At 40.9% G+C, this 15299-nt stretch overlaps 1 protein-coding gene across 5 annotated transcripts in view; it reads right to left on the bottom strand.

Annotated features, from left to right (window-relative positions):
• The window catches only part of CACNB2 (calcium voltage-gated channel auxiliary subunit beta 2), a 411167-nt gene that overhangs the window by 230198 nt on the left and 165670 nt on the right, over positions 1–15299 (bottom strand). The window contains exon 1 of one of the 5 annotated variants that reach the window (XM_042230595.2): positions 14305–15042. The exons of the other annotated variants lie outside the window; for them this stretch is intronic. Within the exon in view, the coding sequence (XP_042086529.1) occupies positions 14305–14466 (162 nt within the window). The 5' untranslated portion in view covers positions 14467–15042. Of the gene's footprint in view, positions 1–14304; positions 15043–15299 lie in introns of those variants that run through there. 5 annotated transcript variants of the gene reach the window in all.

The raw sequence follows: 15299 nt of genomic DNA, 5'->3' as shown, positions 1-15299 counted from the left end.
ACCATGGCAGCTTTGCTGAATATAGATATTAACAGGTTTAGGTTACACTGAAAAACATGGAGTGAAAATGAGCACAGACTTATCCTTCACCTGGAAATTTGGGGGAAAAGCCATCTTTTCAACTCAATATTTGAAATGAATTTATGTATTATCTTTGGTTACACTCCATTCTCTGAGATGGTCAGGGGAGTTCCTCATTGGAGGGAATGCATTTTTGCCTATTGTCTATTTTTTTGTTTTTTATTTTTAAGGTTACTACAGAATATTTTTTCCATTGAAGTATGACTGCTTTACAGTGTTATGTTGGTTTCTGCTGTACAGAAACGTGAATCAGCTATAGTATACATATATCCCCTCCCTCCCACCAGCACCCCCATCCCAGCCCTCTACATCACCACAGAGCACCAAGCTGAGCTTCCTGTGATATACAGTGGCTTCCCACTGACTACTTTACACATGGTAGTATATATATGTGTGTGTGTGTGTGTGTGTGTGTGTGTGTGTATATATAAAATCAGTCCTAACCCCCAGTTCACCTTACCGTCCCTGCATGCCCACGTCTGTTTCTCTACATCTGTGTCTCTATTCCTGCCCTGCAAATAGGTTCATTTGTACCATTTTTCTAGTTTCCACACATATACATTAATATATGGTATTTACTTTTCCCTTTCTGACTCACTTCACTCTGTATGACAGACTCTAATTCCCTGGTTCACTGCCATCATGACTTGAAACTGTGTTTTAAAACACTGGTGGTTTTTCTCAAAAGTGAATGGATTATAGTCTCATTTTCATAAAATAGGAACATGTTTGTGATGTTTTATAGTGTCAAGACTCTCTCTCTCAGAGATATCTGGAACCATCTGAGGCAAACAGGATAGAGACCTCTCCCCTGTGGATCAGACTAGAAACACTGTCTTCATGAAGATAAATGACTAGTGCCCCCGAGGTCAAGGGCAGAGCTGGAATGGCACCCAGATGTTGAGCCTGTCTCAAGAAGCAGTCCTCTGACACAGCTCTCTACAGTATTTTTACAGGATGATTGAGAAAGTGGCAGAAAATGAAGACACTTGTGTGAACTGTCAACAGTTTCTGAGGCTTCAGGTCTGGCTCTTAGGGAGAGAGGCAAGTGTGTCATCTGAGACAGGTGGCACTGAAGTGTGTTTGTTCTTGATTTTTTTCCCCTCCTTCTCTCAAATATTTTCACATCCTTGTATTTTCTGCCTGTCCTCCCTCACAGCCTTTAGGGAAAAACAAAAATAAGCTCTGTCTGTTCCCTCATCTCCGGAAGTGGCAGCAGCAGCCAGCAAGGTGCTAAGCTGACTTCCTTTACTATGACTCTGCCATGGGACCAAGGGTGCCAGAGGGACCCTGTGAAGTTTCAAAGTTTGAAGGACGCCTGTTCACAGGTGTGGACCTATAACACAGCTGAAGCAGAGAGCAGACTGCAGGAGGCTGCAATCCACCTGCCAGTCTAAAAAGCCTGCGCACACCTGGTTCACATTTAAAATGTTGCTTACATTTGAAAAATATGTGCTTTCTGTGCTTTCCACTATGGAAAATAGTATGGAGGTTCCTCAAAAAACTAAAAATAAAATTACCGTATGATCCAACAATCCTACTCCTGGGGCATCAGTTCAGTTCAGCTGCTCAGTCGTGTCCGGCTCTTTGCGACCCCATGAATCGCAGCACGCCAGGCCTCCCTGTCCATCACCAACTCCAGGAGTTCACTCAAACTCACATCCATCGAGTCGGTGATGCCATCCAGCCATCTCATCCTCTGTTGTCTCCTTCTCCTCCTGCCCACAATCCCTCCCAGCATCAGAATCTTTTCCAATGAGTCAACTCTTCACATGAGGTGGCCAAAGTGTTTCAGCTTTAGCATCATTCCCTCCAAAGAAATCCCACGGCTGATCTCCTTTAGAGTGGACTGGTTGGATCTCCTTGCAGTCCAAGGGACTCTCAGGAGTCTTCTCCAACACCACAGTTCAAAAGCATCAATTCTTCGGCCCTCAGCTTTCTTCACAGTCCAACTCTCACATCCATCCATGACCACTGGAAAAACCATAGCCTTGACTAGACGGACCTTTGTGGGCAAATTAATGTCTCTGCTTTTCAATATGCTATCTAGGTTGGTCATAACTTTCCTTCCAAGGAGTAGGCGTCTTTTAATTTCATGGCTTCAATCACCATCTGCAGTGATTCTGGAGCCCAAAGACATAAAGTCTGACACTGTTTCCCCATCTATTTCCCATGAAGTGATGGGACCAGATGCCATGATCTTCGTCGTCTGAATGTTGAGCTTTAAGCGAACTTTTTCACTCTCCTCTTTCACTTTCATCAAGAGGCTTTTCAGTTCCTCTTCACTTTCTGTCATAAGGGTGGTGTCATCTGCATATCTGAGGTTATTGATATATCTCCCGGCAATCTTGATTCCAGGTTGTGCTTCTTCCAGTCCAGCGTTTCTCATGATGTACTCTGCATATAGGTTAAATAAGCAGGGTGACAATATACAGCCTTGACGTACTCCTTTTCCTATTTGGAACCAGTCTGTTGTTCCATGTCCAGTTCTAACTGTTGCTTCCTGACCTGCATATAGGTTTCTCAAGAGGCAGGTCAGGTGGTCTGGGATTCCCATCTCTTTCAGAATTTTCCACAGTTTATTGTGATCCACACAGTCAAAGGCTTTGGCATAGTCAAGAAAGCAGAAATAGATGTTTTTCTGGAACTCTCTTGCTTTTTCCATGATCCAGCAGATGTTGGCAATTTGATCTCTGGTTCCTCTGCCTTTTCTAAAACCAGCTTGAATATCTAGAAGTTCACAGTTCATATATTGCTGAAGCCTGGCTTGCAGAATTTTGAGCATTACTTTGCTAGCATGTGAAATGCGTGCAATTGTGTGGTAGTTTGAGCATTCTTTGGCATTGCCTTTTTTGGGGATTGTAATGAAAACTGACCTTTTCCAGTCCTGTGGCCACTGCTGAGTTTTCCACATTTGCTGGCATATTGAGTGCAGCACTTTCACAGCATCATCTTTCAGGATTTCAAAGAGCTCAACTGGAATTCCATCACCTCCACTAGCTTTGTTTGTAGTGATGCTTAACTAAAATTCAAAAAGATACAGCCCTATGTTCACAGCATCACTTCTTACAATAGCCAGGAAATGGAAATAATTTAACTGTCCATCAACAGATGTATGGATAAACAAGAAGATGTGGTATGTATACACTCAAAGAACAAAATCATGCCATGTGCAGCAACATGATGGAACTAATGATTATTATACTAAGTAAAGTAAGTCAAAAAGAACAAACACGATATGACATCACTTACATGTGGAATCTAAAATGTCGCAAAGGAACTTGTCTATGAAACAGAAACAGACTCACAGACATAAAGGACTGGCTCATGGTTGCCAAGGTGGAGGGGATCAGAGGAGAGAAGAACTGGGAGTTTGGGGTGAGCAGATGTTAACTACAGTGAAGTCCTACTGTATAGCACAGAGGACTACATTCAATATCCTGTGATAAACCATAATAGAAAAGAATATTCTAAAAATAACAATGAATTTGCTGTACAGCAGAAATTAACACAACATTGTAAATCAACTTTACTTTAAAAAAATAAATAAAAATGTGTGCTTTCATTGCGGCTGCTTCTGGTTATGTGGAGCAAGCAGCTAGGAAGATCGCTGTGGTAACAAAAGCCCCAGCAAACTGCTCAGACCAATTAGGGATCACTGTGACAATATCTCAGACCTCTAACTCCATTCTGATTCCTCTTGTGTCAAGTGGGGATGCCTGATACTGGTGATTTGGGGGAATCTATGTCAAGGCGATCTCTTCCCTCTGCTTTGATAGGTTGGGAGTATTTTTATTCCCTGTCTGTTTTTGTGGCCACATTCACTTAAATAGAGCATAATTTGGGTTCTTTTCTTGGGCCTGGGGAAGGGCAAGATATTCACATCTTTTCTCAGCAATAGACCAAGGCTCAGTAAATCCACAGCGCGGAGCTTGATTCACCAGAGGAAGAGAAGGACGAAGTTTGTCGCCCACCTTTGGCTGCTTCCCTTCACAGGAGTAGAGGGAAGCCAGCTCATTTCAGTCTCCTGATGTGACTTGGGAAGTTCATAAAGATCATCTACGTAAGAGCTAAAAACGAGCAAACTGTGCCGAGATAAAAATACCAAACCTCCCTGGTGAGGTGAATACTGATATGTTTGCACTCCTGAACTCATGAGCCTCCTTTTATGAAAGGCATGGGACCTTCCCCTGCATGTTGAGAGTCTCTATCTAACTTTTGATTTTTTTTTTTGGTAGGATGAAATTGAAATAGTGCTCTTTCCTCACTTTTCATCTCATTTTCTTGGATTAGCCTTAGTCCTTAGGTGAAGTCCCTTTCTTCTTTCCTCCCCAGAAAGGAGGGAAGAAATTTCTTTCTGAATAACCTCTTAATTTTTCTCCAGAAGTCCTCATATCATTGCTGATGATAAAAACGTAGAAATTTCACCTGCATTTCAACCATGTCAATTATTAATGACATAATGAACACCTAGAATTTTGAACTTTATTATAGTATGTTCTGCCAGTATGAATGACATAAATGCAAACTTCCCTTACACAAGACTGAGAGTAATTCTAATGATCTCTTTTACTTTGCATGACCTTTGCCAACAAGACTTGGTTTGGAACTTGGCTCAGAAGTAGCAGCAATGAGATTTCAGGGGTTTGGGAGTCAACTCAGAGGCACACGGGTGTGAATACTTCAAGTGTGCTCAGAAAAGTTGAGGAAGAAGAAGCAGTGGCAGGGAACCAGGCTAGAAACTTACACGGAGATTGGACTAGACTTGACATTCTCCAAGGTCAGGCTAAGAAGTCTAGATTGGCACCTGAGGGAATTTCATGTAGCATGGCCAAGTAAAACCCTTGCCTAACTGCTCTTTCTTATGACACGACCCATTTCCTCCATGTATATGCCTTGCATTCTTAAGACTGATCCTCATACCACATGAGGTAAGTATACAGATCCTCATTTTGCAAGTAAAGAAAGTGATTCCTGAAGAAGTTAATTCACCTGCCTGAAGACACAGGGCTGATGCCCTTCCTGTCTGACATGCTCTTAGTCTGTCTATCTATCTGCATTTCCCTACTCACACTGACCTTCAAGCTTGCACTTTCCCAGTCCTTCTCCCGACCCGCCTCCACCTTCATCATTCATTCATACTCTGTTGTAACAGTGAGAGCGGTCATGTAATTCGTTGGCCAAACCAGAACACTTCTGAGGATGAAAGAAGGCACTATTAATAATTGTGGGCCAACAGGTCTAATATGGGACTTCCCGGTCACCCTAGGGTGAATGAATCCTTGAAACAGGATTAGCATTTATTTAGTAACTTAATTTGAAATCACTCACACTGGGACCTCTCCAGCTTTTTCTCTAAGAGTAGCATCCTTGACTTGTCTCCACCGAATTTCTCCAAGGGTCCTCCAAACCCCACACAGCAGTTTCCTCAGGGCAGAAGTAACCACTCCATCCTCATCATGTCCATGTACCTTCTATCTAAATATAAGGAGGAGTCCCACAAAACAGTGGGACTGCAAGGGCATGTTTTCCCTGAAATGCTTGCTGATCAAGGTGGCTACTGCTCGCAGAGGCTGTTATTCCTAGCCAGCTTGCACAAAGGTCAAGACACTCAGAACAAAATCTCCCTATGGGGCACCAACTCAGATCCCTGTGAACAGATTGGGCTTTGGTAACTCACTGCAAATTATGTCACCTCTTGATTTTAGGGAACCATTCCCCACTGGTCATCTCATTCTTAGGCCCTCAAAGCCACTGAAGGTGAATGAGGATACAGACTGACTTCTTCTCCCTGAAATGTCACACTTCTTATTCAGTCTGGATGTAGCATTCTCATTTAGATTTTGCATTATATCTTTCACGTAGGTGACTGTGTACACTCTGTTTTTTAACCTTCACCCAGATAGAAAAAGGGGAAGGGACTTCCCTCGTGGTCCCGTGGTTAAGACTTTGCCTTCTAACATAGGGGGCCTAGGTTTGATGCCTGGTTGGGGAGCTAAGATTCCACATGCCTCTTGGCCAAAAAACCAAAACATAAAACAGAAGCAATATTGTAACAAATTCAATAAAGACTTTAAAAATGGCCCACTTTAAAAAGAAAAAGAGGGACGATTTCAGCAAAAATACTTAGTTGACTTGTGGATAATTATTTGATTTTCCTCATCCTTCCTGATCCACGTTCTGTTGGCCTTCAGTCATGATCTTCAGACTCAGGAATACTCAGGCAGATACGCTACCCCAAGGGGAAACACGTTTGGAGCCAGGGAGAACCCCTGCATGCGAGGATAGTGCACTGAACTGGAAATGGAGCTGAACCTTTCCCTCACTCCCAGACTGTCTCCAGAAGGACCGGGGATGTCCTCCCAGCAAATGCGAAGAGAAAGTTTCACCAGTTGGAAGTTCACTTTGTCTATACCTAAGGCTCAATCAGTTCAGTTCAGTTCAGTCGCTCAGTCATGTCCAACTCTTTGCGACCCCACGATTCGCAGCACGCCAGGCCTCCCTGTCCATCACCATCTCCTGGAGTTCACTCGGACTCATGTCCATCGAGTCCATCCAGCCATCTCATCCTCGGTCGTCCCCTTCTCCTCCTGCCCCTAATCCCTCCCAGCATCAGAGTCTTTTCCAATGAGTCAACTCTTGGGGTATTGTCTATACCCACGGGGAAAGAAGCCAGAGGAACAAGCAGGAGCGTCTTTGGCTCATCCAACCCGATTCCAGACTTCTCAGTTGTCTTCTTTGTGAAAGGAGTCAGTTGAGTTCAGAAATGTTTAACTCTAGCTGTGGATGGTGAGGAATCTGTAAAGGATTTGATCTGACAGAGAACTGATGAAGATCTGGGTTTAGGGGCACTCGTTGACTAGGAGAAGTGTTTGGAATGGATTAGAGAAGGGAAACTTTGGAAGTTAGCCCTCAATATGAAGACTGCTACAGGTAAGGGTCTAGCAGAGACAAGACAAGAAATCCCTAGAGCTTCTCTGGTGGTCCAGTGGCTAAGACTCTGTGCTCCCAGTGAAGGGGGCCCAGGTTCAATTCCTGATCAGGAAACTATTAATAGATCCTATATACTACAACTAAGAGTTCACATGTGGTAACTAAAGATCCTGCATGCCACAACTAGAAGCTGGTGCAGCCAAATAAATAAATACTAAAAAAGAAATCCCTGAATTAGTGCTGTACCAGTGGGACTGGCAAGGAAGCGACAGAGGAAAGAAGCAAACTGGAATTGAACACATTATTTGTAAGAGTTAGCACTATGATTAGCACTTATACACATAATTTTAAAAATAGTCCTATGGAAAAAGCTTTATTATCTCCATTTCAGAGATGAATACACTAAACCTCGGTGGTTATAACTTGTCCAAGATCTCACAGTTAGTGTGAGAACTAGATTCAAACTCAGAATGTCTCTGAAGTCTATATTTTCTCCATTTTTGGTATACTGTCAACAAGGCTTCAGATGTTGGTGCATGAGAGAATATGATGTCATCAGAAACAGAAATATACACACACACACACCATAGAATGTTGCTCAGCCATGAAACAGAATGAAGTAATTATTTGCAGCAACATGGTTGGACCTAGAGATTATCATATTAAGTAAGCCAGAGAAAGTATTAGAATTTCAGCTTTAGCATCAGTCCTTCCAATGAAGGATTTTCTTTTGTAGATTGGTTCATTTGCTCATTTGTTGCATTTTACACATATATGTCTAAATAATGTGATTATTGTCTAAATAATATATGATAGAAATTATATATGATAGAAATTATATCTAAATAGTATGTATAATTATAAAAGATATAATTATATATAAATTATATATAAATTATATATCATGTCTAAATAATATGAGAGAAATTATATGTCTAAATAATATGATATCTGTCTTTGTCTGGCTTACTTCACTTAGTATTAGAATCTCTAGGTCCAACAATGTTGCTGCAAATATTTCGTTCTTTTTCACGGCTGAGTAATGTGTGTGTGTGTGTGTATTTCTCATTTCTGTTCCTGATGATATGTAGAGTCAACTCATTGGAAAGACCTTCATACTGGGACAGATTGATGGCAGGAGGAGAAGAGGGTGACAGAGGATGAGATGGTCGGATGGCATCACCGACTCAATGGACATAAGTTTGAACAAGCTCCAGGAGATAGTGAAGGACAGGGAAGCCTGGAGTGCTGCAGTCCATGGAGTTGCAAAGAGTCAGATATGACTGAGTGACTGAACTGAACAAAAGAAAAACAGACTCACAGACATAGAGAAAGACTTGTGGTTGCCAAGAGGGAGGGGCAGGGGATGGAAAGATGGAGAGTTTGGGATTAGCAGATGCAAACTACAGGGAACTACATTCAATATCCTGAGACAAACCATAATGGGAAAAGAATCGGAAAAGAATACATATGTGTAACTGAGTCATCTTGCTAAATAGCAGAAAGTAACACAGCATTATGAATCAATTATATTTAAAAAAATATGAATCAGGAAAGCAGGGGAAAGGCTTAGTTTGGAGACAGTAAATGACAATTTGCTCCCTTTAAACATATGAGAGCTCTCTAAGTTAGAGAACTATGGTTATCTTTAAAATATGATTATTTTTAATGTTAAAAACATAATTAACAGTAGCAGGCTTCATAAGATACGTACCTTTTAGTGCTCCATGACTCACTCTATAAAGTAACGTACATCAGTATTTACCAAGCCCAGAAAGAGTCCTTTTATTGAGTTAAAAAAAAAAAAAACAAACACAAATACTCATTGGAAGAAGAAATATCTGTCTTCACATATGAATTTCTGGAAGAATCTTAACAGCTGTGAGCAAAAGTAAACAATGTATCTGATCAAACACCCTGTCACCAGACACCCTGATTTCCTATCAATTGTGAGTGAAGTTGAAAAAATTAAAATCTTCGCAAGTATTAGAAACAAGTTTAGTAAATCCTCCAACATACCTCAACAAGGAAAGAGAGGAGAGCAAATAAGAGGGAAATAGTATTTCTGATGACACTGTATATGTTCAGAGCAGGAACAGATAAAATTAGATATTTTCAGAAACTGTTATTGTCTGAAACCAATAATTTGGATGCTGCAGTGAAATGTATATATCAAATGAAGCACAATCAAGGAAAAGTCAGTCAGCTTTGGAGTCATCAAGATATCTACAGTGACCTGCAGATATCTACAGTGATCAGGGAGGTTAAAAAATGAGAGGAACAGTGAATCTTGACAATATGAGAGTGACACCTACATGAAAATAAGATGAAACATCTATGGAGCCAATAACCAAAGAAAGGTGATGGGTTCCTTCCCTGGAGGACACCTCTTCCACTTCAGAAATGAGCAAGTGTGTGGAGTGTATTGAGTTTTCATGTTAGTCTTTTAGACAATTTCTAATAACACTAATTTTATAATAGAATAATGCGCACATAATAATGCATTTGCTACAAGTATCTTTAGAAAGCAGACCTAAAGTTCTGAGTTCTTATTTAATCTCAAGCACTTGGTTAAATGACAGCAATTTCTTTATATTCTTTATTTTCTCTCTTTATTTTTTAAATGAATTTTATTAGTTTCTTATGGCACATAATCAAAACTGGAAAAACAACTAATAAAATACACTATATGCAGAGAGCAATTATTTTATATAAGACCACAGATTTGGAATAACAAACGGCTCAGTATGAGTGATTTCAGATCTTGAGGATTAAAAGTATAGCAAGGCAGTCTGCACAGTGACAGGACACAGAGTGGGATCTGTTATTTTTATATTTTGAGGGTGAGATAACTTTTCAACAAAGTAGGTCAATCTGACATAAAGTCAGATATATAACCTTAAGGCGTTCCTACAGCTTTTAGGAACAAATGTCCACAAGACCATGTCCTGTCCCCCACTCTGCCAAACAGATTTTTGGAAGAGTTTTTTATGGTCCAAGAATCCACAGAGATTCCACGATAAAGTTTTGGATTGCATACCAAGAAGTAAAAATTGCTCTTGGAAAAGCTGTGTTTCTTAAATCTGGACTCTTACTCCTAAATTCTCTGGCTCAATCCTAACGGTAACATTAGGTAACATTTAAAGTAATTTAACATTACTTTAAAATTTATTCTCATTTCTGTTATGTCACAGTTACATTACACTCATCGGTGAGACTGTCTCAGTTACTTTAAAAAATAAGCTCTCAATTCTTAAGGGTCACGGGTAGAGCATGAGTGTGTCATGATGACCCATCCTCTGTCCTTCCTGCTATCACCTTGCTGACTGTACAGGTGCCCAGGTGTACCGTCCTGCGAAGCCTTTACCTACTATCTCTCCAGGGACTGGAAGGGAGGGATGGCAGCGTGCCTTGGAATCCATAGGGAAACAATTACAAAGATAGACAAATGCATACAGAGACCCAGGGAAATTTCAAGAAGGTAACCATAGTCCAGCCACACTGGCTGTCTTGTCACTCCTCACATGCTCCAGTCTTTGGACCTTGCACCTGACATCTTTGCCGGAGATGCTCAATTACTATGTTTCCCCTGTGACTGACTCTGCTACCTTCTTCAGTGGGTAGCCATTCCCTTCTCCAGGGGATCTTCCCAACCCAGAAATCGAACCAGGGTCTCCACATTGCAGGCGGATTCTTTACCAGCTGAGCTACCAGGGAAGCCCTTGCTTAAATAGCTGGACCAACCAACATGCAACACCCTCTTCCAACGACCAGCAATGTCTAACCCATTTCTTGCTTGACTTTTTTACTGAAGTATATAATGTTAATTTCTGCTGTGCAGCCAAGTGATTTATATTCATATTTAGTGATTCTTTGTATACTTTTTTCCTTTATGGTTTATCCCAGTTCAATAGTTCCCTGTGTTACACAGTAGGACCTTGTTGTTTAGCCATCCTATATATATCCTAATTTGCATCTGCTAACCTCAAACTCCCTATCCATTCCTTCCCATCCCCCATCTCCCTTGGAAACCAGAAACCTATTCTGTACATCTGTGAGTCTGTTTCTGTTTCGTAGATAAGTTCATGTCTCTTGCTTGACCTTATTCTATCTCACACACTACTCATATATCTCCTGTTTCCCTTTACTAGAATTTCAGCTCTTTGAGGACACAGATTTTCAACTACCTTACTCACTGCTGTTGACTCAGTGCTGAGACTATCATAAAAGAAGCAACTGATAAACATCTATTGAATGACTGCTGAACCCTTATACAAAGAGGACTTGCTAATTCTCACTACATCTCAGAGAAATAATAGGTAGTTACTACGCACTTGTTTAGGGCTTCCCTGGTGGTTCAGTGGTAAAGAATTTGCCTGACAAAGCAGGAAACACAGGTTCAGTCCCTGGGTTGGGAAGATCCACTGGAGAAGGAAATGGCAACCCACTTCAGTACTCTTGCTTGGGAAATGCCATGGACAGATAAATCTGGCGGACTGCAGTTCATGGGGTAGCAGAAGAGTTGGACATGATTCAGTGATGGAGCACACACCTTCTTGTTCACCTTACAGCCAGGAAACCTCTCAGGGATGTTTAAACAGACACCCAGACCAGATACCACGATATTGGAAAAGAGAAGTGGTTCACCCTGAGCTTGGGCTTCCCTTATGGCTCAGCTGGTAAAGAATCCACCTGCAATGCAGGAGACCTGCGTTTGTCCCTGGGTTGAGAAGATCCCCAGGTGAAGATCCTGGGTGGAGAAGGGAAAGGCTACCCACTCCAGTATTCTGACCTGGAGAATTCCATGAACTGTGTAGTCAGTCCATGGGGTCACAAAGAGTCGGACACAACTGAATGACTTTCATTTTCACCCTGAGCTTGTGATTTTCAGCAATACGTATTTGCATTTATCACTTTGAGCCAAGTATGTCTAAGGAATACTCTAAAGCAACAGTCCCCAAGCTTTCTGGCACCAGCAAGCTGTTTCATGGAAGAAAAGTTTTCCATGGACCAGGGATGGGTGGTTTGGGGAAGATTCAAGCACATTACATTTATTGTGCACTTTATTTCTATTATTATTACATCAGTTCCACCTCAGATCATCAGGCCTCAGATCCTAGATGTTGGGGACCCCTGGTCTAAAGGAACCAGGGATGGACCTATTCTCACCATCGCAAAGTTCACGATGTAGTCTGAGACATGATGAATTATTTTATTCTCCTCTTGAACTCGAGTCTAAACAAATGTTCAAATGAAAACTGGCGATGGCAAAGGCAGGTATATCGGGTACATTTCACTGCATCCAATAGTCAAAGGACTCAGAGAAATGTCATTCCCCACCTAAAACAACCACAACTGATTGAAATAGAGGTGATGGCCAACATTTGAAAGTGTCTCTCTACACCCTCTATTCCAAATAAAGGCATTCTATAATATTCAGAAACATTGATTATTCATTCCTTGAACAGAAAACACACACCTCCCAAATGACAGTATTCTCTATAATGTCATACTCATGAAATTTGTAAACTTTGCTTTCGACAAACTCTGCTACAGAGAATTGTGTCACCAAATGCAACAAACTAGGAACATTCTATTCTAACCTAAGAAAATTCAAGTATTCTGACTCTATGAGAAGAACTGCTTCTAAATTTCTAGCCAGTGACTTGAATTTTTTAAAAAATATTAGCATAAATGAGTCTGAAGGGAACCTAACCCAACAGTGGTCTAAGCTTTTAAAATGTTTCAAGTTTTGCCCTCCTGGCAGAAACACTCTGTTAAGCAGGCACTGCTTTGGGAGAATTAATCTTTTAGGAGGATTAAACAGATGAAGGAGGGGATATACTTTTGAAATTACTCCTTTCTTCGGTGTTTATGTACCAGGAGAAAGTGGCAGACACCCCTATGGACCCTGGAATTAGCCATTGGAGCCATCTGGACAGAGAGGGAATGAAAACTCCCTGGTCCTTGAGTTTTCTCTCTTGATTATACTGTGAAGGGGGGCAAGGAGGAGGATAAAAAAGCCACAAAAGCAGTACTATCAAGATAAGAAATACTCATTTTTTAATTGGGATATTCCAGTTGCTTTACAATAGTGTGTTAATTTCTAGTGTACAATGAGTGAATCCACTATACGTATGCTAATTTTTAATAATGAATAACCTGGAGAAGTTTGTAAACTTTTGGAGATAATTTTGGGAGCTGTGTTTTAAACTAAGACACATGTCTTTGTTAAATACTCTAAAGAATATCCATAATAGAAAAAAATCATAATAACTATTTTCAGACCAATTGTACTATGTCATAAACTGTAAAAAACAAACAAACAAACAAACAAACAAACCAAAAAAAACCCAATTAGTGAATTTCAAGTTAAGGTAGTTAAAAATGATTTCTTAACCAAAGAGATGGAATTCCTTTCTTTTTCTCAGTTAAGAAAACTGTAATCATAATCAGACACGTCAAATTCTGTGACAAGTATGGTTGGGTTGTAGGTGTGAGCAGCGGCTAAAACACTGGTGTAAGAGACACAGTTCATCTGTGAGAACTTGTGAAGCAGAGTAGAAGGGAGAGTAGAAGGGAATCCATTTGTCTGTTAATTTTAATGCATCAAGCTCAGGAAATCAGACAGCCAGGGAACTATAGCCATTCTTTTTTAGAAGTTTTCAGACTATTCTCATTATTTTGAGCTCAGTCTAGTTTATATTTTTGGTAGGAAACTGATTTGAAACAACATTAAGGAGTCAAATTTGATTAGTATTAACATATTGTTATTCCTGGAATGTTAAACTTTCACTATACATGTCTATTATGGATTAACAGAAATTAATCGAATGAAGTTGAGAAATACCTATTTCTATCTTGTTTCTAACACAAAAGGAACAATTTCCCCCAATACTGTAAACTCTACATGTGCTACCTTTAAAATTTGACTTAATGCCCCTCCAAAATATTGACACTCTCTTTATCGAACCTAAAGAATTCTGGGATTAAAAACATCTTAAAATCATAACTTTGGATTCATAAATTTTAAGTTCTGGGTGTAGATGCGACTATGAAGCAACTTAAAAATGCCAAAACAAGTAAAGAGTTCATGTCCTATAGTTTATATTTTAGCAAGTACACCATCAAGCTTTTGCCAAAGGATGTCTAACGTGTAGAAAGATCTCTCTGTGATTTTCTAAGGCAAATACTTTCTCCCAAACACGAAACCCCTAGATGTCTTTAAGTTCTCAAAGCATTTCTGTTTTAGATCTATCTCGAAGAGAGAGGAAATCACTGTCTACTTACCCAAGAGACATTTTTACCCTTAGGTGTCTTTAGCATGGCAGCATGCAGGGCTGAGGTGGCCAACAGCAATCTCACCAACATGGACAATCCAGGAAGTAGATTTAAAAAGTCTCTGTTACCCAAATGCAAAAAGTTCCCTGGTTTGCCAGACACAGATATCATAAGTAAAAATAAAGATCACCTTCAGAGAGCCCATTTTTCTTCTCAGGGCTAAGCATGTAAAGACGCACATCACAGATCACCGCTGTAATTACCCAGTCTATGGAGGCAGGAGCTGCTGCATAAGGGTCTTCTCTATGTCCACAAAATGGACAAAATCCAGAGTGCAGTATCCCCTTAAAATATACAACTTGATTCCAGGTGGAAATGTCCAAAGGCACAGAGGAATTCTTCCCTCCGCTGCTAAACTGCAACTCCCAAGGACTCCCCAAGAGTAAACAAAAGGTTGGCCGCGCTGGCTGACAGTTACTTAGCAAGAAAAAGAGGGAAAGCAAGTTGAATTTAGGAGACTTTGTAGGTTAGCTGCTGGCGGCATCCATTTTAAGAGGCGCCTGACTCCAGGGCTGCCCGGGAGGATAAAGAGAAAGCGGAGCTCAGTTTCAATAAATAATACATAGTCTCAGGTACAGTCTGTGCCTGGTGGGACCTTCTGCTCAGCCTCAGCCAGGAGAGATCGCTCTGCGCAGCCCGGAGCCTCCCTGTGCACCTGTTGTTGGTGAGGCTGCTCCGTGCAAGGCTGGTCTCCTAACAACCAGGAGCGTTTGTTTATAAGAGAAAAGAGAAGCCCCAAGAGGGGAGCAAATGAGAGGCCCCAGATGGAAGAGCAAGGCTGGAAATCAGTGCTGGTCCCCTCCCCTTGCTTCTGTGTCCTTGTGTCCCGTTTCTTTTTACCTCCTGTCAATCTAGATTAACTAAGCAGATCCAGGCTAAATTTTGCTACTACCAGTAGTGATTAGTTTGAGTTGACGAAATCGGATTATACAGGCAGGCCTCTG

Source organism: Ovis aries, chromosome 13, assembly GCF_016772045.2.
Source record: "Ovis aries strain OAR_USU_Benz2616 breed Rambouillet chromosome 13, ARS-UI_Ramb_v3.0, whole genome shotgun sequence".
Taxonomy (NCBI): Eukaryota; Metazoa; Chordata; class Mammalia; order Artiodactyla; family Bovidae; genus Ovis; species Ovis aries.
The sequence above is the reverse complement of the archived record's forward strand: the minus strand, read 5'-3'. Positions and strand labels throughout refer to the sequence as shown.